General features: G+C 50.1%; 2 protein-coding genes and 2 long non-coding RNA genes across 12 annotated transcripts in view; 1 reads left to right on the top strand and 3 right to left on the bottom strand.

The window, feature by feature from the left end:
• LOC148005993 (uncharacterized) overlaps positions 1-19,630 on the bottom strand; it is a 1,435,680-nt gene that overhangs the window by 717,427 nt on the left and 698,623 nt on the right. The window lies entirely within an intron of this gene.
• Mutyh (mutY DNA glycosylase) lies at positions 63-16,854 on the top strand. 9 transcript variants are annotated; one of them, NM_133316.2, is given in 16 exon segments: positions 63-110; positions 11,737-11,854; positions 13,154-13,302; positions 13,374-13,413; positions 13,537-13,610; positions 13,712-13,753; positions 13,829-13,900; positions 14,090-14,203; positions 14,281-14,378; positions 14,458-14,602; positions 14,683-14,737; positions 14,880-15,071; positions 15,167-15,303; positions 15,387-15,539; positions 15,735-15,776; positions 16,665-16,854. In NM_133316.2, coding segments are annotated over 15 exon segments (1,551 nt in total). In that variant the 5' UTR covers positions 63-110; positions 11,737-11,742; the 3' UTR covers positions 16,791-16,854.
• LOC148005995 (uncharacterized) lies at positions 3,649-5,721 on the bottom strand. Its single transcript, XR_015621076.1, has 2 exons — positions 5,003-5,721; positions 3,649-4,657 (listed from the first exon to the last, which is right to left on the bottom strand). It is a non-coding gene; the product is annotated as an uncharacterized LOC148005995 (long non-coding RNA).
• Positions 17,335-18,941, bottom strand: Hpdl (4-hydroxyphenylpyruvate dioxygenase-like). The gene is given in 1 exon segment (NM_001014068.1): positions 17,335-18,941. A coding segment is annotated over 1 exon segment (1,116 nt). The 5' UTR covers positions 18,702-18,941; the 3' UTR covers positions 17,335-17,585.

Below are 19,630 nucleotides of genomic sequence, written 5' to 3' on the forward strand. Positions count from 1 at the left end.
TGTGGAGCGTGGGCCCTGCGCGCGCTCAGTGTCTATTGGCTGGCCGTCCCGAGTGAAGCCACGCCCCTTGTGGGGTTCTCTGGAGCGTCCAGCCGGAGACGGCGCAGGAGGTAATTTATGCTTCCGCATGGTGTGGCGGGAACGTGGAACCTTTAAATTACAGCAAATTGTTTCACCTGCACAACTCAGGGTTGGCGTGGGTAGCGCAGGATTCCTGCGTGCTGGGTCGGGAGAAAGAATGCTTCCTCCGCAGAGCTAAAGCATGCCTAGGAGCTCGGGAGATAGGGGTGCATGCATGGCCGAGTAAAGGGGACCTGAGCATGAATACAAGCCAAGAAGGAAGTGAGAGGGAAGAGTTCTGCAGGACACAGATAGATAAGCGGTGAAGCGACCAGGAACGTTTTAAAAGATGATTCACACAGTAATAATGTGCACTTGAGTTAAGGGTTTGGTAGTACGATGGCAAGGAAGAACAAAGATGATTGAATTTGACTCGTCGTAAGACCCGGTAGTAACAATGTCGGAAATCAGTCTGATCCTAGGGAGTGTTCTCTGGCCCCACCGACCTAGATTTCTCCTTATTCAACTATTTCAGTGGGGGAAGTGTCTTTTATTGATATGCAACATTGAAAAAGGTATCTGACTTTGACTCACTGAAAAAGGTATCTGACTTTGACTCTTCTCCCACCCCATTAGTTTATTTATCAAGTTTGTATTGTGTATAATAAATATACGTGGCGCGGGCCCTGAGGAAACAGAAAACGACCTCTCATAGAGGTTTGTGTGTGTGTGTGTGTGTGGGGGGGTGTTCTTTTTTAAGATAGGTCTCAGCCAGGAGCAGAACCACACACCTTTAATATCAGCACTAGGAGGCAGAGCAAATACCAGGACAGCCAGTGGCTACATAGAGAAAGAAATTCTTTCTCAAAACAACACAAAACAAACAAAAACCAAAAAACAACAACAAAGATAGGAACTCAATGGCTGGCTTCGAACTTCTCTTAAAAGAATTTTAAAACAAGGCTGGGTGCATGACATTAATCTCATCGTTCAGGAGGCAGAGGCAGGTAGAACTCTGAGTTCAAGGCCAGCCTGGTGAGCTCCAGAACAGCCGGGACTGCACAGAGAAACTCTTTGACTCCAAACAACAACAACAAAACAATGTCCACACCTGGAGTGCTGGGTTATAGGTGTGTACAACCACTCTGGTTTGACTTTTTAAAAAACATTTGTTACTTTTAATTATGTGGGTGATTTCTGTGTGGGTTTGCTTTTGTGACTGCAGGTGCTCATGGAGGCAGCAGGCATCGGATCCTACAGTCTTCTAATCCCCCTCTACCCCTAGCCTAGGCTGATGTTAAGGCTGGTCTGTGAGCAGTACAACGTGGATGCAATGAACAAAATTCATAAGCGCCTCCATTGGGCAGCCACGTGGTATCTGGGGATGGAACACAGGACTTCATGTACCCTAGATAGTCACTAACTGACCCACATCTCTACTCAAAGTTGTGGGTCTTTTTTAACTTTTCCTTTTTTTTAAATATAATGCCTGTTTTCGTGTATATATGTATGTATACAGTGTCCCTGTGCCCATGTTTGTTTAATGTATCTGAGTATTTTCCTGAATATATGTATGTGCACAGGGAGAATCCCTGGTGCCCATGAGGCTGAAAGATGGTGTTGGATTCCCTGGGACTAGAGTTACAGACGATTGTGAGGTGCTGGAAATCCAACTGTGTGCCGTCTGCTCTAATGCCATTAACCACTGAGCTGTCTTTTCACCTCCTAGGCTTGTGGGTTTTTTTTTTTTTAGATGAAATCTGAGTTCATAGCCATCCTGCTTAGCTTCCAAGGTGCTGTTTTACTTAAAGTTGAATAAAAAGACATTGACCAAAAGAATCACAAGTAAATTTGACATTACAATTGATATAAAAGCTGCAATGGAGAATGCCAGATATGGTGGTGGCAAAGCCATAAACCTTAGTACTCAGAACGTAGAGTTCCCAGCCAGCCAAGGTTGCATAGTGAGACCCTGTGAAAAGTAAAATAAAGGTAGACAGCTGGAGCACAGTGATGGGATGTGATTCTGGCCTCTGGATATCAAAGCACAGTGCATGCTAGGCTGGACTGGAAGGAGTGAAGCTTACTCAGGCTGGTGGGTTAGCAGGATCTCAGCCTAAGTGAGTGCACAAGAAACAGCCTTCTCCTGGAGACAGTTTTCAGTGAAACAGTTCTCCTTTATTGGGGAGTAATGAGCTATATAAACCTTGGGGAGTGAGTAGGAATTTTCAGGGTGAATATACATTATTGACTGGTGCCAATGTGAATACATAATGTTTCATTTGTGTACAGAGTAATTCCAGGTGCTTACTGGATGTTTCCTTATAGGTAGAGAAGTTTAACTTGTAATTTGGCCACCAGGCTAAGTGACTACCTCAAGGGTGATGGAGGTGGCGGTCATAAGGCTTACATGCTCTGGGATATGCAGGCCCAGGACAAGGAGGAATACAGTCCTCCTGGCAGGGTTTGGATACTCCTCGACCTCACTCTTGTACTGGTCTGGCTCCCACAGTCGCATGTCTTTCCCATTGAACAAGACCCTAGGGCACTGATTCATAGATCTTCAAAGTGATACCAAGAGGAATCTCTAAGAGTCAATAGTGTGACCTGAAAGCTCTCCAGAAGCTACTTTATGATTCTACCCAACTCCCCATCTTCCCTCACCTCATGTCCTACCTTTCAGCTACTCTTGGATGCATTACAACACACTAGATGGCTTGCAGTGCCACAGACATGCTGGCCAGGCTCTTCAGGGCTCATCCACTGTCTTGTTTAAGACACGGTCTCACTTTGTAGGCCTGGCTAGACTGGAACTTACTGTGTAGACCAGACTAGTCTGGAACTCATAGATATCTGCTTGCCTCTGCCTTCCAAGTGCCTGCATTAAAGAAGTGCCACCATGCCTCCAAAAGATTTTAATTATTTCTGTTTTGTTTTTTGAGATAGGGTTCTCTGTGTAGCTCTGGCTGCCCTGAAACCTATTCTGAAGACTCAGAGATCCATCTGCCTCTGCCTCCCCATTGTTGGGATTAAAGGTGACCCCTGATACCCTGTGATCTTTTTTTAAAAATTAAAACATTTGTATTCTTTTTCTAGCACTTTTACACACTCCGCTTGAGCTACTTTTCCTCTTAAGGCCAATAATTACTTTATTTTTTTGCCTTTTCAATACTGGGTTTCTTTGTAGCTCTGACTGTCCTGGAACTTGCTCTGTAGATCAGACTGGCCTTGAACTCACAGAGATCTGCCTGCCTCTGCCTCCCAGGTGCTGGGATTAAAGGTGTATGTCACTACCAGCCAGCTAGTTCGTTCGTTCTTTCTTTCTTTCTTTTTTTAAGATTTTATTTATTTATTTAATGTATGTTTTAGACACACCAGAAGAGGGCATCAGATCCCATTACAGATGGTTGTGAGCCACCATGAGGTTGCTGGGAATTGAACTCAGGACCTCTGGAAGAGCAGTCAATGCTCTTAATCGTTGAGCCATCTCTCCAGCCCTAGTTACTTCTTTTGAAAAGCTCTCAGGGAGAACTTTCCCTCGGGATGGAGACCCTCTAACTCCAAAGACCAGACCGAGACACCACAGGATGCAATCAGCAAGAGGATTTGGTTTATTGTCGGGATACACAGGCACAGGCACCTGCGGGCGCTACAGTCACTCGGGGGACTGGCGCGCCCCACGAAACCAAGGATGGGCTTTTATAGGATTTTGGGGAGCAGAAGCAAGCATACAGAAGCAGATGCATGGTTACAGGGATATAATTGGTGGATTCTAATATGGCAAGGGTTTAGCCCGGGGGCAAGTTTCCTAGCTACCTTCCTGAAACATAACGACTGACTCGGCCCCCCCAAGGGTTCAGCCCGGGGGCAAGTTTCTTAGCTACCTTCTTGGAACATAACGACTGACTCGGCCCCCCACCAGGGTGTGGGACCTCTCCCGGGGCTTTTTTTCATTGTCAGGTGCTCAACTGCAGTCGTCCTGTTGCCAGGCCTTCAACCAAACACATCTTGCTTGGCAGCCGCTGTGTACTCAGTGTTCTAACCTTTCTCTGAACCAGTCATCTTAAGTACAGCCTTGTAAAATGGCGTTACTGCTGCTAAGCTGGGGTCTTTCATTCCCCCATTTTTTTTTTTGTTAACTTTGAGTGAAATCTTTCACTCGACTTGGTCAAGAAATTTCTGTCTGGTGGGGGCTTATTCCCCCACTGACTCTAAGCCACAAAAGGGCTAGGAGGAGCCACGTAGGAGTTTTAACTTTAAGGGGTTTGGAGTGTGCTGAACTCTCTATGTCTGGGGTGTAGTGTTGTGATTAGTCAATTCCTCAGACCGGACTGTCTTGACGTGTGGTGTGTGGATCTAAGCCGAGACTCCGTCTACCTTTAGGGCGGTCGGGGTAGTCAGGAGGACGGTGTAGGGTCCTTTTCACCGTGGCTCGAGATTCTTGGTCTGGTGTCTGTGCACCCACACGGTGTCTCCAATCTGGAACGGGTGTGGCACCACCGGATGCTCAAGCTTGTCCTGGTAAGCAGTGGCCAAAGGTCTCCAGACGTCTCTCTGCACAATCTGTAGGGCCTGTAAATGGGCCCTCAGAGAAGGGCTGTCAGCAAAATCAGCAATGTTTGAATCAAAGAAATGGACAAATGGGGGTGGTGTTCCATATATTATTTCAAAAGGAGTTAGACCATGGGGGCCCGGGGTATTCCGGGCCCGATATAGAACTAGGGGAAGGAGGGCCACCCAATCCTTTGAGCCAGTTGCAAGCGTAAGTTTGGATAAAGTCTCCTTAATTGTTTTATTCATGTGTTCTACCTGACCTGAACTCTGGGGTCTATAGGCACAATGTAATTTCCAATCAATCCCCAGCAATTTGGCCACCAACTGACTTACTTGGGAGACGAAAGCGGGCCCGTTGTCCGACCCCAACGCTTGAGGCATGTCATACCTGGGAAAGATTTCCTCGAGGAGCTTCTTGGTGACCATTTTTGTAGTCTCGTGCTTTGTGGGGAAGGCTTCGACCCATCCTGAGAAGGTGTCTATAAACACTAGGAGATACTTGTATCCATATATACCTGGTTTAATTTCAGTAAAATCAATTTCTCAATGGATGTCGGGACGGTGTCCCCTAGGACGAACTCCTTGTCCAATCATGGTCCTTCCCAGGTTAACCTGAGCGCACGCTTTGTAACTCTCAGTCACCTTTTGTATCGCTTTGTCCCAATTAAAAAAAAACACAGATTTATCTCTTCCCAATCTAGTAAGGTTTTTATCTTCTTATGTAAAAAGGAGATCAATTCAAAAGTCCTTTGTAGACCCACTGTTTTAGTTGAGGGTGGTAGATGGCCCCCATTTTTTTAGGAGCTCTATGTCCTCATGGGCATAAACCCAACTAGTTTGTCCCACTGGTGGGGGCGTGGGTTGGTCTGGGCTATTTAAGGTCAAGATTTGTTTGCTCATGGCCGCTTCTCGCGCCGTGGCATCGGCCAGCCGGTTTCTTCGTGCCTCTGGGTTGTGCCCTTTTTGGTGTCCTGGACAATGTATAATACTCAGTCTTTTGGGCAAGAATAGGGCTTCTAAGAGGGCCAGAATTTCAGCCTTATTTTTACCCTCAGATGTGAGCAGCCCCCGCCTCCGGTAGATCTCCCTGTGGATGTGTGCCGTGGCAAAGGCATAACGGCTGTCTGTATATATATTTAGCCTCTTACCTTTTGCCATCTTGAGCGCCTGAGTCAAGGCGATGAGTTCAGCCCGTTGTGCAGAGGTACCAGCAGGCAGGGCTTTCGCCCAAATCACTTTGTCCTCCGTAGTGACCGCAGCTCCAGCCTTTCGCTCTCCCTCTGCCAAGAAGCTGTTGTCATCCGTGTACCATGTGTGGTCAGCATTCTGAAGAGGCTGGTCCGATAGGTCCGGCCTGGTTCCATGTACTTCTGCGAGGATTTGTAGGCAGTCATGTTGTTCTGCCTCCTCTGGTAGAGGAAGCAAGGTGGCAGGATTGAGGGCGACTACGGGCCCAAACTGAACCCGTTCTGCATCCAGTAACAAGGCTTGGTGCGAGAATTAGAGAGCAGCGGTCTGGGGGCTGCTTTACCAAGGCCTCCACTGCGTGGGGTGCTAGGATGGTGAGTGGCTGTCCCAAAGTCAATTTTCCAGCGTCCTTGATCAGGACAGCAATAGCAGCCACCATCTTTAGGCACGGTGGCCAGCCGGAGGCCACAGGGTCCAATTTCTTAGACAGGTAGGCCACAGGGCGTTTTCAGAGTCCCAACCTTTGTGTTAGGACCCCTTTAGCATACCCCTGTTTCTCATCGATGAACAGTTACTGAGCAAATTGTAAGGGTTTGGAACAGTCGGATGAATATCTTCTATCCTCTTGTTGACCTTTCTCAAGTCTTGTACTGGCCTATAATCTCCAGTGCCGGGTTTCTTAACAGGCAGAAGAGGCGTATTCCAAGGCGACCGGCAGGGGACTAGGATGCCTTGATCCAGAAGCCTCATAATGTGAGGCCTTATACCTTGATAAGCTTCATGTGACAGGGGGTATTGTTTTATGGAGACTGGAGTTGTAATTAAGGGGGGCTGTTGGAGCGCCAACCCCATCCCACCAGTCTCTGCCCAAGCCAGTGTCCTGTCCCGGTTCATAGGGTTAGAACTTGAAGGGGAGTTCCGTGGGGGCCAGTTATTTGGGCCCCTCTTTCTTCAAAATGAATTTGTGCTTTTAGTTTGGTGAGCAGGTCACGGCCCAGCAGAGGGTACGGGCAGTCCAGAACATGTAAGAAGGAATGGGTCACCTTACCGGTAGCCAGCTGAACCCGGCGGTCCGTAGTCCATCGGTATTGTTTCTCACCAGTAGCTCTTTGTACCCAGGCCATCCGGTCGCTGAGTTGTCCTGAAGCTTGGGTGAGGACTGAATGCTGGGCTCCTGTGTCTACCAGGAAAGTAACCAGCTGCCCCCCAACTTTAAGCGTTACCCTGGGCTCGGGGGGGGGGCTCCTGGCCATGACCTCCCTAATCTTTATCTAGAGCCAAGAGGGAGGTTCGTGGTCGAGGCTTTCGGGGTCCGCCAGGCTTCTTGGGGCACTCTCTGGCCCAGTGCCCTTTCTCTTTGTAATAGGCACATTGATCTTTATCCAGCTTCAGCCCCTTTCGAGCTCCCCCGCTATCTCCCTTCCTTTTTTGGCCCTGAACTATGGCGGCCAAGATTCGACTCAATTTTTAGTTTCTTTTTTTATCTCTCTCTTATTAAAAATATTTTCAGCTTTTTTAAGTAAATCCTGTAATGTATAGCCCTGTAAATTTTTTAACCTCTGTAACTTAGTCCTGATATCTGGAGCTCGTCAGCTCCTTCTTCGTCCCGCCCAAATTCCAAACAACCTGGCTGAGCGCTCACAGAACAGACCTGGCTGAGCGCTCACAGAACAGACCTGGCTGAGCGCTCACAGAACCTGGCTGAGCGCTCACAGAACAGACCTGGCTGAGCGCTCACAGAACAGACCTGGCTGAGCGCTCACAGAACAGACAGAATAAGGCAGAACGAGACAAAATCAGACAGACAGACAGACGCCGGCCGGCTTACCTCCCAGTGGGTGGTCGGTGGTCCCTGGGTGGAGGATCTCCTTTCCCGGCCAACGCACCAAATGAAAAGCTCTCAGGGAGAACTTTCCCTCGGGATGGAGACCCTCTAACTCCAAAGACCAGACCGAGACACCACAGGATGCAATCAGCAAGAGGATTTGGTTTATTGTCGGGATACACAGGCACAGGCACCTGCGGGCGCTACAGTCACTCGGGGGACTGGCGCGCCCCACGGAACCAAGGATGGGCTTTTATAGGATTTTGGGGAGCAGAAGCAAGCATACAGAAGCAGATGCATGGTTACAGGGATATAATTGGTGGATTCTAATATGGCAAGGGTTTAGCCCGGGGGCAAGTTTCCTAGCTACCTTCCTGAAACATAACGACTGACTCGGCCCCCCCAAGGGTTCAGCCCGGGGGCAAGTTTCTTAGCTACCTTCTTGGAACATAACGACTGACTCGGCCCCCCACCAGGGTGTGGGACCTCTCCCGGGGCTTTTTTTCATTGTCAGGTGCTCAACTGCAGTCGTCCTGTTGCCAGGCCTTCAACCAAACACATCTTGCTTGGCAGCCGCTGTGTACTCAGTGTTCTAACCTTTCTCTGAACCAGTCATCTTAAGTACAGCCTTGTAAAATGGCGTTACTGCTGCTAAGCTGGGGTCTTTCACTTTTAAGTATCTTATACAATTTGTCTATGTGTATTGTTCGTTGTCTGCCTCTATTAGAATATACATTGTCTTCCGGCAGCAGCCATCAGTGTATGCTGAGGCTCAAGGATCTCTGCACCCATCATGGCCTCCGAAAGCTCCTTGGGGTGCAAAAAGGTAGTTCATTTCAACAGAAGTGCAAAGCCAGTGTTCAGAGTCTCACCCCCGGTAGATCTCTTTTTAGGCATATTTAAGCACAGCACATTTTTCGGTCAGTTATTTCCTGGTGATTGATGACTCAACACCCTGTGTACAATAAAACTTAAGACATCAAAATCCTTTGCAAAGTACAAGTGAGCTCATCCATAGAGATGGTTCAAACATTGACAAGCTCATGATAAGTGTCCTCTGTAGGTCCTGCCCTCGGGTAGATTGGTTGGCACACACTAGGCAGTCTATAAATATTTGTTCAAGGATGTATGGGAAGCCATTAAACAGTTCCCGTATGGAAGTGACAAAAAGCATTACCAGGTGTGTTTTCTTTTGTGGTGATGTCTCACCCGGGCTGGAGTAGCCCTCAGGCTCACTGTCCAGCTGAAGATGACCTTGAGGTGCTCAACCTCCTGGCTTCTCCTAAATACTGGGATTACGGCTGCCAACCCAGAAGCAGTGATCATGTCTTGCTTTCTCCCGCAGAGAACAGGCTGTAAGGAGGAATTGTGAAAGTGAGCGAGTGTGTCGAGGAAGTTGGTGATGATGGGAATGTGTGCTCTTCAGTACTGTAGGCGTGGTCCTGGGGACCAGGAGGCCTTCGTGTAAAGGTGGGGGGAAGGCAGAGCAAATAGAGGGAAGTTTGTGCATTCACCCACCCCCCAAAGTTGAAAGGGTCACTTGATGAAAATGAGGTGGTGGAGTAGGGGGGAGACTATTAAACAGGTTTGGTAGGATCGCAGCACAGCAGCGATGAGATCAAATTGCTTCACTCTTTAAGCCTCTGCGTCCTCAGCTGAGTGGAAGTACTAGTCCCTGCCTGCTGGAGCCATGGCTCGACCGATCAGTCTAGTAAAGCACTTCCTGGGCTTGAGCTAACAGTAAGCACCCCCTCTAAGTGTCGGGTACTTTAAAAAAGTCCCTTCTACTCACTGTGTCTGTTCTAATCTGTGTGTTGTATGTGTGTGAGCCCCATGCATGCCGTGGTCATCAGGCACCTGTATCTGCTCTGCAATCCTGCTGTTCCCTGCTTGTAACGTTTTTTGCAATCAGAGAAAAAATAGCCAGGAAAACAGGCTGGCAGCAGTCAGCCTGTTGTATTTTCTCATGACTAATGGCCAGCCAGTAACACTTACTAGCCCAGGAAGTGATTTGGATTGAAAATAGTCCATCTGCCTTCTTTCATTAACTTGCCATCTGCTCTCAAGCAAATCTTTTCCCCTCATTCTTGGTTTCTGTGAAGTAAACTAGGTGGTTACAAATAGTTAGTATAGCTAGGCTAGATATCTAAGCAGACAGACTTCCTACATATGTCATACTCCTAGACACCCCAAACAACCCATAACCATACATACATGGTGGTAGGTATCAGATAGATACAAGTGCTCCTTCGGTTTAGGCCCAGCCCTGCCCTGCCCCTCTACTCTTTGTCTCTCGTTCCCTGAAGTCACTTACTCATCTTCTTTGGTCATACGTCCGTGCCATGGTTAGCTAAGACTATCTCACGGGTATTAGTTACTGCTCTGTTTCTCAGAAAAGACATCATGACCAAGGCAACTATTATTAAAAACAAAAACAAAAACCAAGCATTTAACTGGGGACTTGCTCATATATAGTTTCATAGGTTTAGTCAATGATTATCATAGTAGGAAGCAGTGACTGAGAACTTTGCATCTAGACAGCAAAGAAAGACAGACCTTGGGGTTGGGGATTTGGCTCAGTGGTAGAGCGCTTACCTAGGAAGCGCAAGGTCCTGGGTTCAGTCCCCAGCCCCGACCTTGCCGTGGTTGAGCTTTTATAAACTTAAAAGCCCACCGCCAGAGTCACACATGCTCCAACAAGACCACACCTCATAGTCCTTCCCAGACCGTCCCACTAACTGGGAACAAAGCATCAAATATGATCCTGTGGGGACCATTCTCATCCAGACAACTATAGGCATCTTGAAAGTGCTGAAGGAAAGCTAGACACTGTCCTTGGTAGGGTTTCCATTGCTGCAATGAAACACTGACTAAAAGAGCAAGTTGGGGAGAAAGGGGTTTATTCAGCTTACACTTCCACATTGCTGTTCATCACTGAAGGAAGTCAGGACAGGAACTGAAACAGGAAAGGATCCTAGAGGCAAGAGCTGATGCAGAGGCCATGGAGGGGTGCTGCTTACTGACTTGCTCCACATGCTGTGCTCAGCCTGCTTTCTTATAGAACCCAGACCGCCAGCCCAGGGATGGCAGGTGAGCCCTGCTCCACTGATCACTAATTGAGAAAATGCCTTACAGCTGGATCTCATGAGGCATTTCCTCAACAGAGGCTCCTCCCTCTCTGAATTCTAGCTTGTGTCAGATTGACACAAAAGCCAAGCCAGTACAGGCATGTTGGGTATAGTTGTGCATGTGTGGGACGTAGGGATAGGAGGATAGATTGCGGCTTTCTAAAGGAGTAGAACTGATAGAATACGTGTTAAGAGGGGATTTATTAGAGTGGCTTCCAGGCTGTGGTCTAAGTAGTTCGGCAATGGCTATCTCCTGATGGAAAAGCCAAGAATCTGGTGGTTGTTCAGTCTAGGAGACCGGATGTCTCTGCAGTCCCAATCTGCTGAAGTCGCTGGTGGTCTTCAGTCTACGTTCGAATCCAGGAGTAGGTCTAGTACCAGGGAAAGAATGCCTCAGCAACGGGTAGATAAACTTGCCAGCAAGAGTGAGGGCAAGCAGGCAAAAAGCAAGTTTCTCCCTCTTCATCCTTTAATGTGGGTACCACCAAGAGAGATGGCCCAGGGTTATGAAGTGTTCTTCGACCTCAATCCCATCAAGAAAATTCCTCACAGGCCTACCCAACTGTTTGGATTTTAGTTGCTAGATGTAGTCAAGTTGAACATCCATCACAGGAGATCAGGAGTACGAAGCCAGTCTGGGCCACATAAGTGAGACCCTGCTTCAAAAGTCAAAAAGGGGGGGGGGGGGCTGGAGAAATGGTTCGGCCTTTAAAGGCACTGCCTTTCCTTATAGCAGAGTTCAGTTCCTAGCACGCAACCGACAGCTCACAAACAACTATAACTCCAGTTTCAGGACACCCTTTTCTAGCCTCTGAGGGTTAGCACATGGTACCTACATGCATGCATGCAGACAAAAGACAAAAAAAGAAAAAACGCTAGACATTCTGAGTGGCCTAGGAAGAGTTGGCTATAATTCCTGCAGGACTTCCAAGAGCGAGCCTCACTGTGGCTGACCACATTGGCTACACCTGTCTGTTCCAGGTCATCATGAAGAAGTTACGAGCATCTGTAAGGAGTCACAAGAAGCAACCAGCCAACCACAAGAGAAGGGGAAAATGTGCTCTTAGCAGCAGCCAGGCCAAACCTTCTGGCCTCGATGGTAAGGAGCTTGGCCCTCACCAGGGTTTCAAGGGACTGGTTTCACTGGCCAGAAAAGAGGGCAGGTTCTGGCTTGCTGTGTACCAAGGAATTCATTAAGAAGCAAATTCTAACTGTTGCTGTGTAACTTTGGGCCAGCTGCTCTGGGTATTTTACTACCAGTAGAATAGGACAGTTTTTTTTCCACGTTTCTTCTCTGTCCTGTGGCTTTCATGGGATCAAATGAGTTTATAAGCCTGAATGTGATTGGTAAATAGGGACGCCCCCTGCATAGGTACATAATCTGCCTAAGTAAAACTGTTGAATTCTTGTTTATGGCTGACAGAAAACAATGACTCTGACAAAACGAAAGCTAGAGATTTGGTCAAGGCTTCGCACCAACTAGAACTCTGGTCTGATTGCAGTTCTTCTTTTTTCTTTCTTTTTTTTTTTTTTTTTTTTTTTTTTACCGGAGCTGGGGACCGAACCCAGGGCCTTGCGCTTACTAGGCAAGTGCTCTACCACTGAGCTAAATCCCCAACCCCTGATTGCAGTTCTAAAGCCTGAGCGAGAGGGGACAGTAGGAGAGGCCCCGAGTGGGAACAGATTTCTCCAGGTTGCTGTGCTCTGGGTCCCTGCTGCTCCTGTGTGAAAATGATCGTGAAAGGGCCTGCAGACAGCTCAGCCTGCAAAAGCTTTTGCCACACAAACCTAATGACCTCAGTTTGATCTCCAGGACCCATAGAAAGGCAGAAAGAGAGAACAGACTCCGAGAAAGCGGCCCTCCGACCTCCACATGTACCATGGCACTCATGTCCATATATCACATCCGACATACACAATGAAATAAGAAGTAAATACTGGGGTTGGGGATTTGGCTCAGTGGTAGAGCGCTTACCTAGGAAGCGCAAGGTCCTGGGTTCGGTCCCCAGCCCCAGGAAAAAAAAAAAAAAAAAAAAAAAAGAAGTAAATACTGAAGAGCCAGGCGTGGTGATCACCCTTGTAATCCCAGCACTTGGAAGGTTGAGACAGGATTAGGAGTTCAAAACCAGCCTTGGCTGCATAGCAAGTCGGAATCCAGCCTGGAGTGTATGAGACCCTGTTGAGGCCTTGCCTCAGAAAACTGACAAGGGTTTGGAGAGGTGACTCAGCCATCAGGCAGCTCACAACTCCTGAGAACTCCAGCTCCAGGGAATCAGAGACCTTGGACACACACATACACACACACACACACACACACACACACACACACACACACACACACACAGAGTTAAAAATAATTCTAAAAAAAGATCCCTGAGTCCTCCTGGCTGTCCTGCAGGCCTGGCCAAGCAGAAGAGAGAGGAGTTACTGAAGACCCCTGTCTCTCCATATCACCTCTTCAGTGACATAGCCGATGTCACAGCTTTCCGAAGGAACCTGCTCAGCTGGTATGACCAAGAGAAGCGTGACCTTCCTTGGAGAAAACGGGTACGTGGGACAGCGACGTGGGACGTGGAGCTGGCACCTCGCCCTGTTTTCACCTTTGGTTTTGTTGACAGGTAAAGGAGGAGGCCAACTTGGACAGGAGAGCCTATGCAGGTCAGTATAAAGGTTGCTCTGCCTGTGCATCCTTGGGCTTAGGGGTTGTCCTCAAGTTTGAGGGCTAAGAGCTTGGAGCCAGGGTGAGTCAGCAGTGCTCTCACAGTAATCCCCCTTCCCCAGTCTGGGTGTCAGAGGTCATGCTGCAGCAGACCCAAGTTGCCACAGTGATCGACTATTATACCCGATGGATGCAGGTGATGCCAGGGACGGGAGAGCTGGCCAGACCCCAGCAAAGGCTTCCTCCCTCACCCTCATTCCTGACCTTATTTCTTTTCCGCCTGTCTTGGGTCTGCAGAAGTGGCCAACGCTACAAGACCTGGCCAGTGCTTCCCTGGAGGTGAGAACCACCCTTGGGTAGGGGAATAGAAACAACTGAGGGACAGACCACTGAGCTTCTGACCTCCACCTGCAGGAGGTGAACCAGCTCTGGTCTGGCCTGGGCTACTATTCTCGAGGTCGTCGGCTCCAAGAAGGAGCTAGGAAGGTGAGTGGGTGGGTGCACTGAAAAATAGCCCAGTGGCCCCAGACATCTTAAGACTGAGCTTCCTGGGGCTGGGGATTTAGCTCAGTGGTAGAGCGCTTACCTAGGAAGCGCAAGGTCCTGGGTTCGGTCCCCAGCTCCGAAAAAAAGAACAAAAAAAAAAAAAAAGACTGAGCTTCCTGCTCCAATTAGGTGGTAGAGGAGCTAGGAGGCCACGTACCACGTACAGCAGAGACCCTGCAGCAGCTCCTGCCTGGGGTGGGGCGGTACACGGCTGGAGCCATCGCTTCTATTGCCTTTGACCAGGTAAGCCCATGGCCCAGCTCTCCTCATGTGAACTCCCCTTCCTCCAAGTCTAGTCTGACTCTCAGGCGCCTCTGCAGGTAACCGGTGTGGTGGATGGGAACGTCATACGGGTGCTGTGCCGTGTCCGCGCCATTGGTGCTGATCCCACCAGCTCCTTTGTCTCTCATCACCTCTGGTAGGATAATGGGGTGAAGGGAAGCTGGGGAGGGTCTGCTTAAAGGGCCTTTGCTTACAGAAGTGCTCCTTACTTTTAGGGACTTAGCCCAGCAGCTGGTGGACCCAGCCCGGCCTGGGGATTTCAACCAAGCAGCCATGGAGCTGGGAGCCACAGTGTGTACCCCACAGCGCCCTCTCTGCAACCATTGTCCTGTGCAGAGTTTATGCCGGGCACACCAGAGGGTGAGCCTCCAGAGGAAGAGGTATTAGTGCATCCTAGTATGTGACCCTTGTGCCATGTCACCCTCTTCTATGTCTCTCAGGTGGGACAGGGACGGCTCTCAGCCTTGCCAGGCAGTCCTGACATAGAGGAGTGCGGTGAGCACCAGCCCTAAGCCCAGCCTTTCAGGGAGCTGCCTTTCCAAGCCTGAGTATGATTCTGCAGTGAGACTAAGCCTCCCCCAGTGCTTAGCACCTAAGGCCCCTTGGCCTGAACAGGGCTGGGGTTCTTTGTTTCCAGCTCTCAACACTAGACAGTGCCAGCTTTGCCTCCCTTCCACAAACCCCTGGGACCCCAACATGGGAGTGGTCAACTTCCCTCGAAAGGCCAGCCGCAGACCTCCCAGGGAGGAGTACTCTGCCACCTGTGTTGTAGAGCAGCCCGGAGCCACTGGGGGTCCCCTCATCCTCCTGGTGCAAAGGCCTAACTCAGGTACCCAAATATTGGGGTTGGAGGGCAGTGTCCTGAGCAGGAGAGGAGTTAGGAGAGGCAGGAGAGGAGGCTGACTCCTGTCTGGCTGCCATCAGGTCTGCTGGCAGGACTGTGGGAGTTCCCGTCTGTCACCTTGGAGCCCTCAGGACAGCATCAGCACAAAGCCCTACTGCAGGAGCTGCAGCACTGGTCTGCACCCCTCCCCACCACTCCTCTCCAGCACCTGGGGGAGGTAGGTTAGCAAAGGTGCCAGGAACGAGGGATTCTTCGGTCACGTTCACAGACCTCGTTCAGTCTCTTCCTCCCACCCCCCAGGTGATCCATGTCTTCTCTCACATCAAACTGACGTATCAGGTATACAGTCTGGCTCTCGAAGGACAGACCCCAGCAAGCACCACACTTCCTGGCGCTCGATGGTTGACCTGGGAGGAATTCCGAAATGCAGCGGTGTCTACTGCCATGAAAAAGGCACCACCTTTGTTGTCTTCACTGTCCTCCTGTCTGTCTCTCACATGCTTCATATGAACTCATTACTGTGTGACTGAAAAAGAATTGAACAACATTGCTGTGGCTGCCCATAGGCTGGGGTGGAACTCGGGGTATGGGGTCTTTCTGTAGAAGGTACCAGCCCTGTCTTGTTCCCTCCCCCTCCATCTTTGTTAGGTGTTCCGCGTGTATGAGGAACATCGGCGAGGGACCTGCAAGGTGAGTCTCAAAGGTTCATCCTGCCATCTTTCCCCAGGCCCGCTTCTGTTGACATTCTGGGATGAATATTATCCGTTTCAGATTTTGCTGGAAGCAGAGGGACAGTTTGTAAACTGGGGGCTGATTGTCAGTGTAGACTACAGGGTAGGGGGACAAGAACAATTGGAGCGGTCTCTCTGTCAAAGGTATGCCAAGCGTTTGTGCTAGCTTTTGTGGGATATTTGTAGGGAGCCGTCTGTGAGAAAAGAATTGAGAAAGGCTGCTAATTTGGGTCGGGGGAGGGGAATCAGCAGTGACTGGAACATGGTGGAGTCTGCAGTGTGGAAGGAACTGGAGAAGGTGGGGCTCTGCCTCAGTCAGCCAGGCCATGAAATCATGTGTATGTGTGTATGTATGTATGTATGTGTATACATACATTCAGTGCAGTGCCCACTGAGGCTGGAGGAGGGCATTGGACGCCCTGGATTTGATGTTATAGGTGGCTGAGAGCTACCTATACTGGGTCCCCAACTCAGATCCCCTGTAAGACCAGCATACATTCTTAATCACTGAGCCATCCCTCCATCCTCACGATGAAGCTGAAGATGGCCTTGAACTTCTGATCCTCCTTCATGCTGGGATCCTAGGCACACGCCCACCACACCATTTTATCCAACACTAGGATTCAAACCTAGGGTTCTGTGTGTGAGGCAAACCTTCAGTCAACCGAGCTATGCCCCCAGCCCACCTTTGTTATCTTAGCAAAGTTTTCTTGGGCACCTTTTAGGGAGTCGATCAAAGGGGTTGATCAAAGGCAGTTGGAAATTTCTCCCTACTTTCCCTACTCCCTAGAGTGGGTAGAAGAGTCCCTGGTGTCCTCATTACCTCCCACCTTTGAATCTTGCACAGGGTTCCAAAAGGCCCCAGGTGTGTACTCCATCAAGCCGGAAAAAACCCAGCCGGGGACAGCAAGTCCTGGATCGTTTCTTTCAGCGTCATATCCCCACACACAAACCCAACAGTACTACCCAGTGATACCCTGCCATTCCCCACCCCAAGTCCAGTCTAATAAAATGCTTATTTTTGTAGTTCCTTTGGAGAACCTTCTGCGCTTTCTCTTAGCCCCTTCACTTAAGTTTGAGGGACTCAAAAGATGTTAAAGTCAGCTTGGTCTGACTTCCTCTGGCTGAGCTCCTAGACAGCTCTGGGGGCTAGAGGCATCCTGACCGGATGTTCTTCCCCAGAAAAGAGCAAGGGCAGCTGGAGGGAGCGTGTCAGTGCTGACCTCCATCACGCCCATCTGGGTCTCAGGTCAGCTCTGATTGGCACTGAGCATCACCCTCACAGGCAGTTGGGCTAATGCTGGTCTATTAGTCTGCACCTGCAACAGGTGCTCCCTAGGGAGGTCAGCACAAAGGGAGATTTGTATTCATTCCTCACAAACAGAATCATTCACTCAGGGTACATATCACGTGTAATGAAACGTCAGAAGCAAAAGGACCGACAGTCGCCAAACTTGCAGGGTGGCTGGGAGAGAAATGCAGGAAGAAGACACACACACAGAGGCTCAGGATCCAGGTTGTGTCCTATGGCCTGTTCCTTTATTTACATTACCTAAACGTGTTAGCCATTTTAGGGGTTGTTACTATTTTAAATCCCATCTCAGGGACTGCTTGGGATGAGATCACCCTGCCCCTGAGGGAATGATAGCCTTTATTTGGGTGTAATTCTGTGGAGGTGTGGTCCTGCGGGATGTGTCAGTTCCAGCAGGCCTGTGCTGGACTCCTCAGAGCACCAAGGACAAGTGGCAACTCCCATTTCTAGCTGGGGTTAGGTTCCCTGAGCCCTGGCAGCTTCCTCTTGCACCGACTGCCATAGTGCACGAATGTTGTTCTGGCCAAAGCCTGTGGCCCCCTGTCTCTCAATCAGTTCCAGGAAGAAAGTGTCCTCATCAAAGAGGGACTTGGTGAAGACTTGAAGCAAAAACTCATCTTTATCTCCATCTAGCAGGATTCCCTGCCGTTCTAGAAAGCTAGGCTTGTGCCCTGAGGCTAAGATTTGTTCCTCTTTGCCCGGCTGCTGGTAATAAGCTTCAGGAGGAGTCAGGAGCCGGCCTCCCGCCTTCGCCATTCCTTCAGAAGCATCTATGATGTTAGGAGTGTACAGTCCTACGTGCTGCAGGCCTGGCCCTCCGTGCCGGGTTAGAAATTGTTCTACCTGGTCCTGTTCGCTGGTGAGTCCCGGGAGGGACTCTGCCAGCACAAGGGTGGGGACAGTACTATTTGGCAGAGTCTGCAAGGCAGTAAGCCGCAGTCCCCCTCGCCCAGACCCTACAGCCACCTTGAGGCCCAGCTCCGGATCCTCACCTGGGCTCAGCGGTAAATGATGAAACCCTAGGCAGTTGTGGAACCAACGCATAAGTGTAGGGGAGCTGCCTGAGGTGCAGGCCAAGGTCAAGTGGTCCACGTGGCTGACCCAGCCCGGGCCAGGAGTGCAAGGCAGAGGTCTGAACCCGGGCAGGAAAGATCCTCGATAGCCAGCACGCTGCAGCAAGGTAAGGCTTAGATTACCAGCCGGAGAGCTGACCACTGTGTAGGTGGCTGTGCCCTGTGCATCTCTCACCCTAGTGGGTGGTACCGGCATGATGCAGCCGCGAGCCGCCAGTGCCCGGGCGGCGCGGTCCACATCCTCCACGTCGAAGCACAGGTTCGTTGCGCTGGGCACCGAGTGATGAGGGTCCAGGCCATACAGTGGCTCCCGCGGCCCGGTACCCTCATTCACTAGAAAGACAGCGTCCCCGCTGCGCAGGGCCAGCTGTCTCCAGCCGCCTGCTTCCCGCACAGCCAGGGGCTGGAAGCCGAAGATGCGTTGTAAGTCTCTCGCTAGGGGCTGCCCAGCCGGCACATGGAAGGCGATGTGACACAGACGGCGGGCGGGCGCAGCCATGGCGAGCCCAATTGCCGGCCACCCGGATCTGTTCTTCTGGGGCCGCTCACCCGTTTAGAATTCAAAGACTCTTGCTCCAGGATTAATTGTTGGAAGCCGGCGGAGTCCTGGTCTATCCGAAGAGCGCGTTCTTTAGTCTTTTCTGAGACTACGAACAGAGGTCACGAAGTCAAACTTTGGGGGACTTATCCTTGCTGCAGCGCCACTTCAACCAGAAGCCGGCCGACGACCACAGGTTCTGTGGGGTGAATTGTATGAGAACCACGCGGACGCTGTGCGGGGCGGACGAGGAGGTCTGGGTGGAGCCTGAGACTCCGCCTTTCACACTCCCTCCCGCCCAGGACCTGTCTCCCGGAGTACAGCGGGGACGAAGGGCAGTTCCTTCCCAGGGCCTTGGACCAGGTCACACCCTTGGGCAATGAGCCACCCCTTCCGGGGGCCCGGAAAGTCACAATAGCCACCTTCACTCTGTGCCAGGCGCACTCTTCTCGCGACCTCAGAGCTAAGGACTGCCCTGGTGGGGGAGGAGCCCCAATCCTTTCTCTACAAACGGTGAATATTCTTGGCCTGGTGCTTTTTCTTTACAATTCCAAAGTTTGCGTTCAAGTCCAGGCTCTGTTAACGTTTTACTTTTTATTTTTAATATTAAAATATTTTCAGTTACAGATTTTCAATCCCCAAACGGGGTGGAGAAATTGATAGAAAAGCAAGCATTTACATCTCCGTCTGGCAATCCCCACTTCACCTGACTCTTCAATTCTCCTTCTAAGTCTAAGTGAGATTTGGAGGGGTTAGAAAACTACTAAAACGCTGCTGTCGTGTTTTGTTTATTCTTTCTGTCAGGAATTATTGCTCCTCGCCTTAATAGGCCTCCAAGAACAGCTCGGGACTTCCTAAAGATATCAGCCTGGGGAACTCAAGATGTGTGA

The sequence above is a fragment of the Rattus norvegicus genome, chromosome 5 (assembly GCF_021556685.1).
Source record: "Rattus norvegicus strain SHRSP/BbbUtx chromosome 5, alternate assembly SHRSP_T2T, whole genome shotgun sequence".
NCBI lineage: Eukaryota > Metazoa > Chordata > Mammalia > Rodentia > Muridae > Rattus > Rattus norvegicus.